The 17,334-nt window shown below is 37.7% G+C and overlaps 1 protein-coding gene across 1 annotated transcript in view; it reads left to right on the top strand.

The window, feature by feature from the left end:
- CPED1 (cadherin-like and PC-esterase domain containing 1) overlaps positions 1-17,334 on the top strand; it is a 157,614-nt gene that overhangs the window by 127,439 nt on the left and 12,841 nt on the right. Inside the window, exons 18-19 of the mRNA XM_009332276.1 lie at positions 2,131-2,248; positions 9,066-9,202. Coding sequence (XP_009330551.1) covers positions 2,131-2,248; positions 9,066-9,202 — 255 coding nt within the window. The remainder of the gene's footprint in view (positions 1-2,130; positions 2,249-9,065; positions 9,203-17,334) is intronic.

Raw genomic sequence — 17,334 nt, 5'->3', positions numbered from 1 at the left:
ACAGTAGCCAAATTAATTTTAATATCATTTTAGAAAATAGAAATCAGCATACTTCAGTGAAGAAAAGACCAATGAAATATTTTTTTTGTTTTGGAGAAATTACATTTTATTATTCTTTTTGGTTTCAGGAATACTCCTTCTTGAAATGAACATACTCCAGTAAAAGTGTATTTCCATTTGTGTAGTTTGTTTGTAACTGATTAGTAGTACTAAGCATATGTAATTCTTTAAAAAGGCACATTTTGAATTATTGAATGCTACCATGACTAATATTCAGTTTAGCCAGAAAGGGCCACAACTGCACTTTTCATACAGTAATTAAAAATAGAAGCACATTAAGTGATGATTTCCATGGTTAAATTTTCATAATATTTTCTCCTTTGTCATAAAATGGTCTTTTTCTCTAGTTTAAGTCCCAGTTATATAGCTTTTCAGTTTTGATGAAAAAAAACCTCATTGTGTTCTGGTAAGCTTGTCACAGTACAGAAATGAGGGTGAGACAATGAAATATGAGATAGTAGACACTATTTCTTAAGCTAACTCAGACCCCAGAATGCTCCTGTCTTCTGACGAAACAACTGGCAATAACACCAGTTTGGGCAATGCAGTATGGAGGATGAGTACTTTTACAAACTAATTTGAAGAGAGATTCTTCTGAACTAATATAGATATATGCCTCTGAATTGTTCTAAACTCTTTTTTACAGTTGAGGGAGAAAGGCATTTTTAGGATGTGATTCATTTTATCGTGAAGTGCACATCTAAAACAGATTAAAAATGTGTCCTCGGAATGCTGTTGCTCTGCAGAAATGGTTAACTAGAATGAGCAACTCATGCAGCCGTATATACTGTAGACGTCTAAAATTAACAAAAGAGTTGCCCAATGTCACAAATGCTGTGATGTCATTTATATCATGTCAGCAGATGCTTGAACATTGTAACTGTAAGGCACAAAGTTGATATAGCCCATTACTTAAAATGTAAGAACCCACATGTGCTAAAATTTATGGTAGGGAATCGCTATTTATCTGGATATTTCGCCTGAAATTTTTGGGAGCTGCTGGCACCTCTGGCCTTGCATATAGAATAATGTTCAAGTTTTCTAAAAGCCAATAACACTTTTCACTTGAAAATTTTAAGAAAGTTAATTTCAAATTGATTGATTTGTATTCCAGGTTGTTACTGCTAATTTTTTAGGCATCTGGCATTAATTAATTCTCATATACGTTTCTGCTAATGCCTATAAAATTTATCAGAAATGATCAAAATGTGAGAAACTCAGCTCCTTATGAAATGTGTTTACAGTGTATGCCATTGCATTAGCGGTCTTTAGTTCTTTACTACGTAATAACCAGTCCATATTTCTGTATTCAAGCATAAACATAGATAAAATATTTCTGTGTTAATTGTGGGTCTTAGTGAACTCTTCTTTAACTAGAATGTGAAAAAATGTCAGATTCTATTCTATGAAGAAGATTAATTAAAAGGTGAATGTTTTTAAACATAAATATTTATGTTACCGTTATGGTAGTGTCTGAGGTTTACTATGGAATACATCTCACGTGAAGACCCAGTCAGAAGATTATATTTATATTAAATCCTTTCCTTCAGTGCCCCTAATAAGTTTTTGTAACCCGTCTACTAGCTCAAACATTTTCCCCTTGAAACTTCTATTTTTTCTTTCTCTTTTCTTGATTTTTTTGTTGTTTATGCCTCTCTATCTCCTGAAGCTAATTTGGGGCATTTCATCACAGAAATGTATTCCATATGACTGCAGATATGTATATGAAATTGCTAAGGGCAAATAAGTAGAGATTGTACGATAAATAGGGACAATATGACATTGCATGAATGTTATATATATTTGCCTTAATAAATTTTCGTATATCTTTAGCAAATGTAGTATCTTGTACATTTACTGTGGATTGGGATAATTTATTACAAAACCATTGTCTGAATGGAAAAAAGATTCTAAATTTCATATTAAAAATATATACTGAAGAGCAAGGGATGAATGAATTGCAGAACCAACCCCAAATAACGATTTTCCTCTTTAAATGTCCTTGAAGAGGATTTCAAAGTCATATGGATGGGTGCAGTGCTGTCATTTTCGGATTTCATTTTAATTCAGGACTGTGGTTCTCGAATTCGTCCAGAGGAGTCCTGTGGCTTGCAGCCTCTGTCTCATGAATACCTCTCAGCAATTTCACAGACGGTTTTTAAGACCTGTGAAGCTGGAGACACAAAAGGTTTGTACTTAATCCTCTTTCTTCTGAAAAGTAACTCATGCACCTCGTCAAAGTAAAACTGGAAAAAAAAGTTTCCTCTTTTCTAGGGACATGCACTAACCTACGTACAATAAATTTAACTAATCACTTGAAATAGTTACAGATTTTTAAAATCGGGTTAATTGGTTTATGTGACAATTTTTTGTTTAATAAGTTTCAGGTTAGTGGTGCACCACTGCTTGTGTTATTGTCATGTAGCCTTTAAAATGCATTGAAATATTTCCATGAAAACCATTTAAAATAAAAATGCTGTATTCTAAATGAAAGGGATTATCGACTTAAAATAAAAATTAGTTTTAGAAAAAGAACACAACACTTTCATCCGTTTGAATTTTGTATTTCCGCTTTTATATTGGAAACACAAAAACAACTTACAATTTCAAACAGTAAAGTATGTGTTTTTACATATATTGATACCTTAAAAAACAAGATGGACAAATCAAACATTATACAATAACCAATACAATCAAGACATCTCTTTGGTTTAGTGAGAACCCAGATTACAACAGATTGTCAGACAGGTATTCATGTTTAGGTCACAGCTGCATGAAGATTTATGCAAGTGTACTTTAACAAATCTGAGTAATCCACAGGACTACTCAGGCATACAATCTTATTCATAGCTTAAGTTGTTGCTGGATTAGACAATAAGTAATTTTGTCCAGTTCTTCATTAGATACATGAAAAATAACCCAACACTCCTGTATGGTCTACTAACACAACCGTATTTTTTATCTTGCCATAGATAGGAGCAGCTTCTCACAGCAGTAAATTTGCACAAACTCATGGAATAATCAATACAAAGTAAAAGGAATGTGGGAACTGCCTGAATGCATCACTTCTTGTGAAACAGAGGCATATATTAGTTTTGTGTTATACGAAGGGACCACACAAAGGAGACACTGTTGTACCTAGCAGCATATTTTAATCACACAGCAAGTTGTGAATCATAAAGAAGCACAACCCAGCCTACGCTACTACATCAGGACATAAAGTTCCTGACTGGAAAGCCCAACCCAAATCCACAGAAGAGTCCTTCTGGGGCAGACAATCTGTTTCTCCTGATATGTAACATGCTTCTTTTGAACACTGCATCTAGCTAAGTGAAGCTGAATATAAAATATCTTTCACAGCCTTATTGCGAATAATGTACACAATTAAAATGGAAACAAACTTCAGGAGATGTAGTCTCAAAGGACAAGTATATTAAACAGGAAAGAATAATTTCTGCTTATAAAGCAAAGATTGCCAAGAGGTGTCTAATGAACCTAGAACTGGGGTTTGCAGTATGTGGCAACAAAGGGCTGTATAGTTTTAATGTATGTCACAACTTCCAACTGGAACCGGAAAGCATGGCTTTTTGTGGAAAATCATTCCAAATTTGTAACAACCAAATGATATCCCAATCCTGCCAGTGAACATTTTCCTAACACGTATGGGAGCAATTGCAAATTCCCAGCTAAAGCAGCAACATTTCTTTTACTTAAATAAGTTAAATTTTCAGAGAATCCAAGCAATGTCCTGTTTACTTTCAGAAGAGAACTCAAAACTTCTGCAGAAGTAAGTCAGCATCATACATTGTTCTTACGCCAGGGAACAACTTAGTTGTATAGCAATACTGAGGTACTACCCCAGCAAAATGGATCTATGCTGGCAAAAGCTTGTGTTTGTGCAGACATAGGCAGAGGCTGAGGCAGAAATAGAGATGAAACCTTAGTTCCTCTGAAATTAATGGTAAAACTTAGAAGTCTGCTTTGCAGTTCAGTGCAACCAGGATTTCAAGCCTCATTTCTAGTCCTTTGATGCAGTGCAGAGACAGAAAGGCAGAACTGACCACCTTCTGTCCTAGTCATCATGGCACTGTTCTTTGGAGGAGGCTCAGCATCTTACCGAGTATGCACTTAATTCACACCATTCCTTTCTTTCTCTTTCTCTTTTTTTATCTTTTTTTTTAATCAATAAATTAAAAAATTGAATATTCAACAGGAGGAGTTTCTCTCTTTTAATCTTGTTTGGATCATGGAATGAAATTATGATTTTTATAGCAACAAAAATCCTTTTTCCTTCAGAAAATCCCCTTTGATTCAATGGTGTTTGAACCAGGTTATCATAGGAAAATTACCTCTCTGTTCAGTATTGCTGTATTATCAATAATACAGAAGTCAGCAAGCACTAACGGTGTGTTTGGCTCCTCAGAGAGAGAGAGACAATTGATAGAGACCTTGAGAACCCCAAGTTGTGCTAAATTCCTGCAGGTCAATTGGGCTACTGCAGTCTGTAGAAATTTGGTATGTAGCCAATTACAAAATCTGGTGGGTAAGAGATCACAGCTTCACTTCTAATGTTCTGCTATGACATACGTGTTTTAGTTGTATCCAGCTTTCCACATTTTCCACAACTGTGTCCAGTTTAACATAATTCTGTACGAGCTCTCTCTTTGCAATCAACAGCTATCTGGATTTAGGTCCAGCAGAGACATAAACTGATGTTCAACTAAATGACTGTCTCCTTTGATTACAAAGTGTAAATTTCAGTTTGGACATAAGTTTGTAGGCCTAAGGCCATTTATTCTGTAGCATCAAAATCGTGTCCTTTTAAAAATAATTTTACTTTTATTGTTCATAAATGCAGCTAAAAGCAAAAAAAACCCCAAATCTATACCCTATTCATGGAGAAAACATTTTTTAAAAGTTTGAGGATGCCAAATAGACACCAAATGTCAAAGTAAACTAGTCATAAATCAACAAACTATCTTTAGCATCAGTATAGGTCAAATATTTAAATTTGCAGTTGTCAGTTTAGCTTTTTTTTTTCTTTTTATACAGATAATTTTTTGGCACTATAGAAAAACTTTGATTTTGATCTTGAAAGAAAAATATACGTATTTGTGGCTAAGACAATGGGAAAGGTTGAACAAAAATAAAAGAGGCTGAAAGCCGTATCCAGAAGAAACAAAACTATCAAATTAAGTGTACAGCCTTTGTTGGTTAAAACTTTTTAACTTTAGGCTAATATTTTTAAAATACAAGGTAAACAGTCCTAAAGAATTGTTTTAAAAGTATATTTCTTTTCATACCATTTTAGGAGAACAGTTTATAGGAGCACTGGCAATATTTAATCTCATATCTCATATCTTAAGCAGAAGATTTATGTATGCAACTGATAGACTGCTTTAATGAGCCAAAAACCGAGTTTACTTTCACTCTTCCTGTGGAAACCTCTTCCATACAGGCTTTCATAAAACTTTGTTTATACCAGTTTTTAATTTGGGGATAAACTTAAACTAACAGCTAAACTAACAGATAAACTAAACTAACTAGCAGCTTGCTCTTTCTTGCTCTCAGTGAATTTTAGGTATACTTTCCTTGCCTGGTAGAGCCGATGCTAACTCTTTTAACTGAAGCACCACAAAACACAGGCTGATTGAAATGGTGCTGAAAGCTACATTGCGTGCTGCTACTTTATATAAATGGGAAAAAAAACCCAACTTATTATTGCAATAAAAAATAAGCTTGATTTCCAAACTAATATTGATTTTTTGCAATTTTTCATTGTTAATTGTCTTCCTCTTTTATATAAGTTTCATTTTATCTTTTAACACAATCTCATTTTTGAAGGGTAGGAATGCATTGTCTAACTTTTGTTAAGTTACAATAGGAAAAGTTAATAATAATTGGATTAAAAATGCATAAATTTACAGGTATCCTTTAAAAATCTGTATGAATATAAAACCTGCAACTATTCTATTAGCATTAAATGTCAGTGCTTCCTATAAACGTCAGTTTATCTCCATATATCCTTGTTCTCTCATTTTTCTACATTTGCCACTAACCTTTAGCATATGCCAAAAATGGATCTATTTTTTTCTTAATATACCTAGAGAGCTATTGAATATAAATCAAACACACTATTTGAAAGAAGCTTTTCAAAAGATACTTATCACTTTCAGCTGCCAAAGTTTAAACTTTTATTGTTCCGATGTTTCAGCTCCTCAATATTCATTTTATATAGTTCTACTTTTCTCGTTTATTACCTAAAACCAGATCAGCTCATAAATGTATGGGATGTTAAGAAGAAAATACCATAAAATGAAGGATCTCAGATGTTGTAGACATTGCCAGAACTTTTATGTATTTGGTTTGAAAGAAAAATTACAGTGTCAGGAAAAAACTGTCCAGTTTTCATATATTTTTTAAACAGAAACCTCTGCCCAAAACAAATTTCAGGTCACGTATGAGAGCTCTACAGCAGTGGTAGTCTCAGAGTCCAGATCTCAAATCAACCAACCTTTCTGTCCCTACTCTGCTACTCAAAAGGCACAAAGCAATAAAAGTGTTTGCGTGGCACCTATTGCTGTGTTATCTGAGACCTTGCACTTTTCAGCCTCTTCATACGACTGCTGTGAAACTGAGAGTGACCCTTTAGCCACGGATTGCAAATGGGGTGCGGAGGGAGCATGGCAGGAGCTAAGGGCAAGATCCACAAGTGGTGACAGAAATCTTGGAGTGTCAAAGCATGCCTGGCCCCGGTGGTGGCCAGGAGGCCACAGCCCAGAGTGAGGGACCTCAAAGCCAAGGGAGGGCCAGCGTGAGGAAGGGATTCGCAATGGTCAGCACTGGAGGCTGCAAGAAAGAGGAATTGTCTAAATTCAGCCCTCGGTTTCCCAGCTGAGGGCTGGAAGAGCACTCCCAGAACCTGATTATCCACTTTGTACCTTTAGATAAAGATTCGCTTTAACCTCTAGATAAAAAGTCTACACAGAATCTCACCCAGGGACCAAAGTTTGGATCTCTTTTCTCCCAAATAAATTACCAGGTTACAATCATGCTATTTTCCCACCTTAATGAATTTTGAACTTTAAAGCTGTCCTCAACTGACGAGAAGAGTGGGGAATGTTATCCTTAAGGACAAAAAGCTAGGTGATTAAGACACAGATGATGCAAGTTTGGAAATCCTCTGGGCAAGGAGCGCTGGGCAGCTCCGTCTCCCCGCTCGCACCCTAGCACCACGGGCCTGACCATCCCTCCTTCCTCTCCTTACACCATGCTGCACTGGGCTGCTGGCCCAGTGGCAGCCTTCAGGAGGCACCCATGGGAACCAGGGGAGCAGAGCTATGCTCACTGATCAACAGCGCGGTAAAGTCAGTGTCCAGGCTTTTGCTTCGTTCCAGTATGCCATCATTTGCTCCACATCATATGCAGGTGTAGCTGAGGGTGGGGTAAGCGTGTTCTGCATGGGGCAGAAGTAGCAGCAGTTGCGCAGGCTACACAGCAGCTGGAGCGGAATGGTTGTAGCATTGCGGGATGTATTCCGCCCTTAGATGTACCAGTGCGGACTCCCGTACAAAAAATTCTTGCTGGTTTTATTTAGAAGGACTCTTTTATCTGCTAAGACAACTCACCCTGCTACTTACCAAAACATTTGTTTGGGACTTTTGCTCAGTGCAAGCGCAGGCTTCCCCCCTGGAAATTCCCTTGCTCCTGAGGTAGCAGCTGTCTCTCCCAGGGCTGCTGGGATCCTGCAGTGTTGCTTCACTCAGCCTCCCACTCAGTCCCTGGCCTGATAAATGTTGATAGGCAGCAGCCTTGGGTTTTTTTGCTGTGGCTTCTTGTGTCACAGCAGTCTATCACCCACAGCAAAGCACACACGGCTGGCTGCTGAGCTGCTATCTGGTAGCAGTGACGGTCACAAACTCTAAGGCCAGGTCTGCTCTGCAAACATTTGCTTTTGGAGCCATTTGCGGCGCTGCAATGAGAAAGCTGGCTGTGCTAGCAAGGCCCAATGGCATTGACACCAGGACCTGGGGGCCTCTGCGCTTTTCCTTGTGTAACGCCTTTAATCAGAGGCAAAAGCAGGTTTTACTGGCAGAGCTACATAGACACCGGGACATATCATCAGGATGGTGCACTTGTATGGGTGAGAAAAGGGTTTCTTGTGTTGATCTGAACATAAAGGCAACTCAAAATTCTGTCTTCCTTCAGAAGCTAAACACCTCTGACTTCCAGTAGGATTTTGGAAATTAATAGCTTTAGAGAACCAAAATAACAAAACCATTCAACCTTAGGTAAGAGATGCCTAAAACCCGCTGGATTTTTGTAATCCCACTTTATGCTCCTAATCTGTAAAATCATATTTGAAAATAAGGATCGGGCTCTAATAAATCACATAGGTTATTCATCCCACTTTACTTTCACCTTCTGAAATGTATATGTGTAGTCTGGGATGCTTCTCTGAACTCTCACAAATTAAAGAAATTAGTATTTCTGAGGGAAAGTCATCCTCTCTCATTATCTGTACGTTATCTGTATAATCTTAGATTCATTTTTCTATCAAGGGGCTCTCAAATCTAGCTTCGATCAATCACCCAAATTTTAGATGTTTAGTGGTAGATGAGAATGAATCTTGTCTTTAGACACTTCTGAATGAATATTTTCTCTTCCCATTCAGCCTCCTCACCCCCCTTGCCCTTTCTCGTATACATTCTGTGGAGAAAGGACAAGCTGCTACAAGAAAGGCAACGCGAACTGAGAAATGAACCCACACACAACTGTCAAATTTGAGCATTTACAGCTCCTTCATGGCAAGGAAAAGCTCCCATCCTTGCTAAATGAAAAGGGCATAACACAGAGGAAGGAAATAGTCTCTTCAAAGGGTTAGGGGGCATTTAATTTAGGGAAAACTCCCATGACAAAATACTCAAAAATATCTCTCTTGCTGTATAATAAGGCTACTCACAGAAATACAGAGGAGATGCTGACATCCAATTACTGTTTTCCAGGACAGTGGATTGTCCCTTGCCTCAGCTGCTCTGACAACAGGACCTGCGACTGGAGAGAAATAACGTGGCAGCCCCACGGCTGCCAATACTCTGTGCTAGCCAAGCCCGAGCTCCAGCGCTGTGTGGAGGGCAGAAGAGTATGTAACAGATTTTACATTTTAATTTGTTTTTACTTACCTGGATATTTAGTGTCCTGAAGCTTTACAAACAATTTTATGATTGATGTGTAAGAAAAATCCCTTTTTATTATAACTGGAAAAAGATTCGGATGGAAAATCCACAGGGACAAAAACCAACCATTATCCATAATTTAGCCTCATATGCAGACACAGTTGTCTGCTGCCATTTTGCATAGGATCCTAGGTCACACCAGTGGAGTTTCAAGACCTACGGTGTATGTGGTTACCAGTTAGACCTGCAGTGAGTATATAAGGGCTGTAAATGGAGGATGGATTTGCATTGTTGTCAGTTTGTCTCACACTTGACATGCAAGTTGGGTGTCTTCTGCTGCATACCTAATGCATGGCATTGCTTGTGCACACTAATCTTACCAAGTCTTCTTGCACATTCTTTTCTTGTAGTGAAGCTTCTAAGGTGATTGCTTGGAAATACAAGGTCTCCTTAATAAGCATGCTATGACTGTAAAACTGTTGAGAGAGAGCTCTGATCTGAGGCTCAGGTACCTTACTGAGGATACAAGTATCCAGAAAGTAAGTAATTAATTGTTACAAAGCTTTTTATAGTGTATTGTCTAGGTAAGAAAACAGTAACTAAAAGTGGCTTTTTGATAAAATCTGAGAGCACTTCTATATAGACAAATACAAAAATAATAGTCTTCCAATTAACATTTCCTCCTTCTTTTCTAGTCATTTCTTGTCCTGCACAAAGTCCTTCATTGCCATGTGGCTTTATTTCTGCTTGTGGTTTTCTCCATTACTATAGAGCTGCAGGTTTCTCCTAACATTTTTCTAAAAAACATAGGTTTATATGACAGAGGAGAAGCTTAATTTGCTCCTTATGTACAAAAAAAGCACATCTGGATTGACCACAGCAAAAAATGTAGAAGAATTTGATAGCTTTGCTTTGGTCTTTAATTTCCATAGATATCGGGCTGCTTCAACAAGCAAGCATCCTTTGGTCAGACAATTGAAGGATAGCAGAGGAACAATATGCCACTATGGAAGTGCCTTGCCAAGGTATTGCCGGGAGGATTATGCTGACATTCTCACCTCCTGAATCCGACCATGCACATTCACCAGTGCTAAAAACAGGACAACGTTTGTTAAGGGTCCATTAAAACCAAGTATATGAAATGAATGTTTGTGAGCTTGATTTCTTAATTCAAATTCCACTATGTTCTGACTCTCTGAGGTCACTCATCTATTCTAGTGTCAGATGGGAGCCAGATCCTATGTGATCTACATTAACACCATGCAAGAAAAATTTCTGTAAAACTAATTGTGCTTGTTTCCTATTCTGCACCTTTTGCAAAAGTCTTCCATCATTTTCTGATGGCCTTCACTGCACTGTAGAAATCTGCTGAATCACTCCTGTTACCTTTGCACAGGTGTCCATTTAACTGATTTATTCTTTTAAAGTCATCACTCTAATGCATGTTCCCCTTTTGGTATATTTCTCCTATATCTTTCCCTCTGATGTTATTTTTATCATCACTTTGCAGTAGTTTTAACTTTGTGTGGCATTTTGCAATAGCATTTTTGCTTCTTTCACCAAATAAATAAAAGTAGAGCGTGGACAAAAACTCCCTCATGTCAGTAGCACTTAAGAACTAAGAGAGACTTTCTTCATACCTAAGTCAGATGAGTAAAAATGGTCCTCTGCTTGGGTGATAAGGTCCTGATTCTGCCTCTGATTAAAGCAAACTTTAGAATTACTTTACACAGTCTAAGCAATGTAGTAGAAAAAGTATTTTTTTTTCAGGTGCCCACTGAAAGAGACTTTTGCCTGTCAGTTGTATTGTATGCTATTATGTATGTTTAAGCAACCTGGATCTTTTATAAGTGAGCTATTGAGTAGCCAGCAAGATATAATTCTTGTGAACAAATACATTTTTATTACACAAGATATCTTGGTAACCATCTATAAATATTTATATTTCCTAATTTGTGATACTAGTTTCAAACCATTATATACCTTGTCCTTAAGCACTACAGAGATCACTGACTTCTCAAACTAATGACATCATCGTTTCCATAATAAAATAAGCAGAAGGTTTCAATGCTGGAAATGTAAACAGATTGGAAAAAAAGCATGAGTGCAAAACATGAGGGCAAAAATCATCAACCCAAGTGAGGACATTGAGATGATCTAGAATGCTGCTTGATTTATATTGTCATTTGCTGAAGTTAGCTAAGAACAACAAAACTCACTCATGTGTCCACTTCCCAAAATGGCCTCAACTAACCTGTGTGCCTCTCTATTCTGGGGTTTTTTAGTATGCCACCACACTTTGAATATTCAGCTTGTGTAGCTTTGGTCTCTGGAATTCAAAATCCTTTACAAAGGAGTCATGTATCATGATCTACATCTGAATTCTTGCTCAAAGTTTACTCTGAACTAAGGCAATAAAACTTCCATACACCCCACATAATTACAAATCCTTCCTCAGGAAAGCAGACACATGTATGTCCGTAGCGTCTTTGGGTCAAATGACATCATACTTTCCATCAAAACACTAACAGCCCTCTATGACTGAATTTCACTTCTGAATAACTTCATAAAAAATTCAGAGTCATGCAAGATTTCACCAGGAATCACAGGTAAAGCAAGTAGTGTCATTTGTGATTCACTAGGCTGAAGTCTCTGATTTTTGTCCTGGAAAAAAAATTTGGTTTCAGGATTCTGATCTACTGGCTTTACTTCTTACAATTAAAAACATCGTGATAAGACATTATAAACAACATAAGTATCTGTGATTATGTTTTTCTTTTAAATAGGAGGTGTTAATCTCTATGCCGCTTTCAAATTCCAACTACGGTAACTGCAGGCTGTTTGTTTGCTTATGGTCCCCTTTTAGTTTTACATGGAAAAAAAAAAAGGAAAAAAAGCCTACTTGTCTTTCTACTTCTAATGAATGTGAAGGGAAGCATGCAATGAGTCAAGCACTGCTGTGCTGTGTCCCTGATCTGGGTGCACTTCAGCAACTGATGAAATAAGATGTAAAGTGAATGGTTTTTTTGGCTGAAATGCTGCACATGTAAGATCAATTGTATCTTTAAGTGCAATCATTCTGTTTTTCTCATGTTTCAGAGAACAGTAAAATGCAGCATTCAGATATGTCTCTTGCTCATTCATTTCTTTTATGCATTTGTCAATGTTTCTCAAATATGTTTATGGTCAGGCAAACAGAGCACTTATTTCCTATCTGCATCATAAATAAGCCTTCAAAAATGCTTTCTAATTTGTTTTCTAACTCCAGGCTGCTTTCATGTCTTATATTAAAGTTGATTTGTTTTTCAGAGCTCATCTCTAAAATTATCATCTCCTTTATAACAGAAATTTATTTTCCCTGGCTATGACTTCCAATTGATTTCACATCATCATTAACTGCTATTTTAATTTGTGTGCACATAAAACTGTATTTAAACTAAGTTGTTTCTGTTTCACAAAAACTTAAGACCACCTGTAGTGAAACAATAACACTCAGATTGGTGGAGACATGAGAAAGGATATACATCCACAAAAACAGTTTGTGAGGCCTTATTTTGCTTTATGATGTGTTAACAAGACTAGTCAGTCATATGTTTGCATTTCAGACATGGTAAACAGGAAAATTTTGAAGTGTTGAGGCTAAGGTGATTCTGGCTGAGCAGATTTTCATTCAGTCCACTTTTAATATTTGCAGTTCTTTTTCTCCTCCATTTTAAACTCTAACTAAGGGTAACGAGATGCAGGCTGTGTTGTTCTTAGAGAACTCCACATGTATGTCTTAACTGAATCAAAGAATAGGCAAACATAATGAAAATATTCTATCTGTATTATATTGGCTCAAAAAAACCCTCTGTAACTGTGGTTAATGAGTTTTTGCTGTAAGATTTATACAATTCTATTAAGACGTGACACTTTGATTCTTGTACAAGAACTTTAAAAAATAGGTGAAGGAAAAGGGGTTCTAACAGGTAATTATTTATCCAATTAGCAGCATAGAGAAAGCTGGCCTCAATAGCAAGGGGGATATGTATTTTGTTTATCATTGAGAAATACTACTCAGAGTTTAGTCTTATAATAAAGTACCATTGAGTCATGTGTAATTAAGAACAGGAAATATGAAAAGGTAATATTTGCTGAAGTACTTAAAATTCAGCTGTTAAAACAGGAATTTTAACATAATTTCTTAATAATATTTTAAAGTTAAGTAGTGTTTTGGACTTACAGGTGTTTAAATTTCCTAAGTGTGGTTAATTTATAATGATAGGTCTGGTTAAGAAGTGAATTCCACTGTGCTTACACAATCTTTTAAAGCCTGTAAGCTATAATGGAATTTTTTACACCAAACATTTGCAACAGAAGACACTGAAAACATCTGTCTGCGTGAAAGTGGTGTTCTTTGTCTGGTAAAATTATAGACTTATGTATGCCTGATCCTTTAGTCATCCTGCAGACAAATTTCCCATTGACCTGAACAGTGTATGACTATGCCTTGTGCCAGACTGTAAAGAAATTTTCATATTCTACACACCTGAGCCATCATTTTGCTCATTATTGTCATAGACCTAAATACAGAACCATCCCCAGAGCCCCTGGTTCAAATCATATTAAATACTACATGGCACACACAACTATAGTAAGTTTGTGCAACTGTACAGAAATAAATGTGGCCATAGCTACCACATTCCATTACACTGAATGATTACTCTAATTCATCAAAGCTCTTGGGTTAGTTGAAGGACATAAGTTTTCTTCTGAGGCTAACATCACTTCTTTGAGCCTTTGAGTCTTCCAAGCATTTGCTGAAAATGAAGCTGACTTGCAAAAGTGGATGCTTTGAAAGGTGCTTTCTGATGGTCTGCGTACCACAAGAAAATGTGCTTGGCCAGCTCTGCACAAGGGCAGTTTGAAAAAGCAGGTAGGATTACCTACAAATGTCCTCTTCTTCCACCTGGATTTTTTTTTAGGTAGAAGAAAAAGAAGAATTTGTTTATTTTCCAGGATTTACATGTGTCTCACAGTATGGTTGAACCAATAGTTAGAAGCAGACTGCTGGATGCAGACAAGGTCTTAATGAATGGGTGCTGTGTGTGTGCAGATTTGCTGTGCTATGCACCTACCAGCTTGGGATGCATTGGGTTACAAGGAATGCACACCCATCTTTCTATCTGAGATCTTCTCTCTACTTATGGGAGAGCATTCCCTTCAAAATCCCAGCATGTGCAGTCTCCATAGTGTGACTGCTAACACGCTCCTGTAACGACTGCAAACAGACTTCAGAGCTCTCCATCAGGGCTAGAGGGCAGGGACCATAAATTTCACATACTGCAGTCCTAGTTTTAATGACATATCTTTCAACAATGCTGTGACTTGACTGTGAAAGAAGTAGCTGGAGTTAAACAGATTTACATGATTCCAGTGATACAGTCCTGGTATGGCTCATACCTACTTGAACAGTCAAAGACCTCTTGACTGAAAGCTAGTATGGTTGTTATAACTGACAGACATCTTTGAGGATAACCTACACTTCTGGTCTGGTTTTCTGTACAACCACAAGTCCAGTTTGGCTCATTTCTCTCTTCCCCACTTACATCAAGTCTTAACTATTCTCTTAGCAGACTTGTTTCTGAGTGTTCAGGTTAATTTCCCTAGTGAAACAACCTGTATTCCTCACCAACGTGATGTTGCCATCTGTCTCATTCCTCACTCATCCTGCTCAGCCACACCTTCTCCTAGGAATAAGTATACATTCCCAGATGGACACCCAAACACTCAATAGCATTAGCTGTCTGATCTAATTTCCTGACCTTCTGCTTTACCTCCTCATAACAAGCTCACTTAAGAGTGCAAATGGAGATGTTCTGAGACTCGGAACGTAATCCTTCAGAGATGGGCTGTGTGCAGTCTCGTCAGTCTTGTGATAATATTTGAAGAAGCATGCCTGGGCCCCAACAGTTATTTATTTTGTCCAGTTACACTGACTGCTCTAAAGGAATCTGCTCTGACTCCTGTCACCCCCTTCACGTTCTCAGAAAATCAGAACAACAACAACAATACTATTCCAAGGCCCACCTGATATTTTCATATGGTGCCCAGCATAATGGCACTTAAGGGCTAGAACTGTCACTTTACAAAGTGATCTTACCTAGCTTGTCTCTCCTGGCACTGGTTTTCTAAAGGAGTGTGCCGTCCCATCTGCAGACCTGGCCAGCTAGGTACCTCAGGGCAGACTTGAAAACTCACTCATAGATCCACTGCTGGTGTGTGTGTGCATGTAGAAATTGTAAAGCCCTATAATGCTGAAGTGTTTAACAGCGTAAATTGAGTGTGTGTGTGGGGGGTGTTTTTCTGGTTTTGACATAACAAAAAAATGGGAAAGAGGCTGATAAGTTGATCTCAGTCTTTGATGCTCTGCAATGTTTGAGACATTGGAAATATTTAGAATGACACTTCACACTTAAATTGCTAGAGAATGCACAGTGTTGGCAAAGCTAGGCATCTGTGCATCATGTTCATTGGCCTTGGCCATGAACCCTTTTTTTCCATGAAGGGTGTAGAACAACACCCTTTGAATTCAGTGGTAGATGTGAGTAGACCAAATACAGTTAGAAGGAGAAAATATCTGTCAGAATCTTAGTCACAGTAGAATGAAGAGTGAGATAAAAATGCCACATCTGCCAAATCAGTGTAATTAGTAGCTGAATATGCTGATTTGCAATTAGAAATCCCCATGTGCAGTGATAACAAAATGGTATCATATGTTATTAGAAGTGGAAGAGAAACAATCTAGCACGTTCTACCAACTGCTCTACATGTGTAACCTGGTAGAGACTGTTCGTTATTCTGCTAATGATGTTCTGGGTTTTTACAGAAATGTTCTGACCTACATTGCAAGTTAAAGATATCCTTGCCTGCTAATATCTGAGAGCTGCTTTTTAAATAGATATACATCTAGGTGCTACAGTGATGGACTTATTAAATGGATATTAAAGAGACATGGATATAGGCAGACTAGAGAGATTAAGAGATTTTGCAAGTTATAAGAATTGTTAAAAAAACTCAAGTTAGCCTACTTTAGAATTAGGCTTACATACTGTAAGTGTGGACTGTCTTCCTAATTATAAATAATTGTGTGCGTGTTTGTGTCTGTCAGAGAGGGAGGGAATATCCAACCAGTCCTTCCAAGGATCCAAGGATCCTTGACTTCTGTGAGTCGTGTTATGTTTGGTTTAAAGAAGTTTCTTCTGACACAACATGAAAACAGTTGGAAATCCCCTTGCATGTGAGGGAAGTGCTTGTGCAGTCCAAGCATGAGCAGCAACTCTTTAAGAATTTACTCTGTGAAGTAGCTTTGAGAGGTCCAGTACAGGAGGTAAAAAAGCCTCTGTATGCTCAGTGCTTGTTTTAATTTGTTTGCTACCATACATAAGATATCAAGGGCTTCCCTGCAGCCCACAATGGGCAAGGCAGGGGATGTTCAAGTCATTGTCATGCCTATTCTTGGCCCTTGCACCAGATCAGGGAATGTTCATCTGAAACTGTTTCTGTTCTGTGGGAACCATCATTGGTACACTGTTGTGGGTTATTTTTACTCACAATAGGTTCATAGTGGGAACTGGAATCAGTCCCTAAAACTGTGACATTCCTGAAGGGAATAGATGAGATGTATTAGATGAGAGAAGTCCAAGATGCTCTCACCACATAAAATCTCTAAGAGAAGCTTTGGAAATGTATTGTTAAACATGTAATCTTGTGCAGTCTGAATTTTGTTTGCATAGCCAAATATTCAAGGTGGAAGTGGTAAAGCATCAAACCCCAAATCAAATTAAAAAACCAAACAACAAAAACCCAACTTACAGGGTGCCAACTACCCTGAGTGCAAGAGGAGGTAGGAGAAGCAGCATACTGCTGGGCAGAGAACAGGGCTGTTATTGTGTTATGGCTCTGTGGGGTTTCTGACTCCCAGTTTTACATTTATGCTCCTCTATGTGGATTTCTGGCTGAGGTGACTGTGGTAATAACTTATTACGCACACAGTTTCATTGGCAAACCACAGTGAACCTGGGTTCTCTTCCCCTTTGGACTTTTGTCATTCCTTACA

Source organism: Pygoscelis adeliae, unplaced genomic scaffold, assembly GCF_000699105.1.
Source record: "Pygoscelis adeliae isolate BGI_AS28 unplaced genomic scaffold, ASM69910v1 Scaffold9, whole genome shotgun sequence".
Lineage (NCBI taxonomy): Eukaryota > Metazoa > Chordata > Aves > Sphenisciformes > Spheniscidae > Pygoscelis > Pygoscelis adeliae.
Note: the sequence above shows the minus strand (reverse complement) of the source record. Positions and strands in the feature narration are given on the sequence as shown.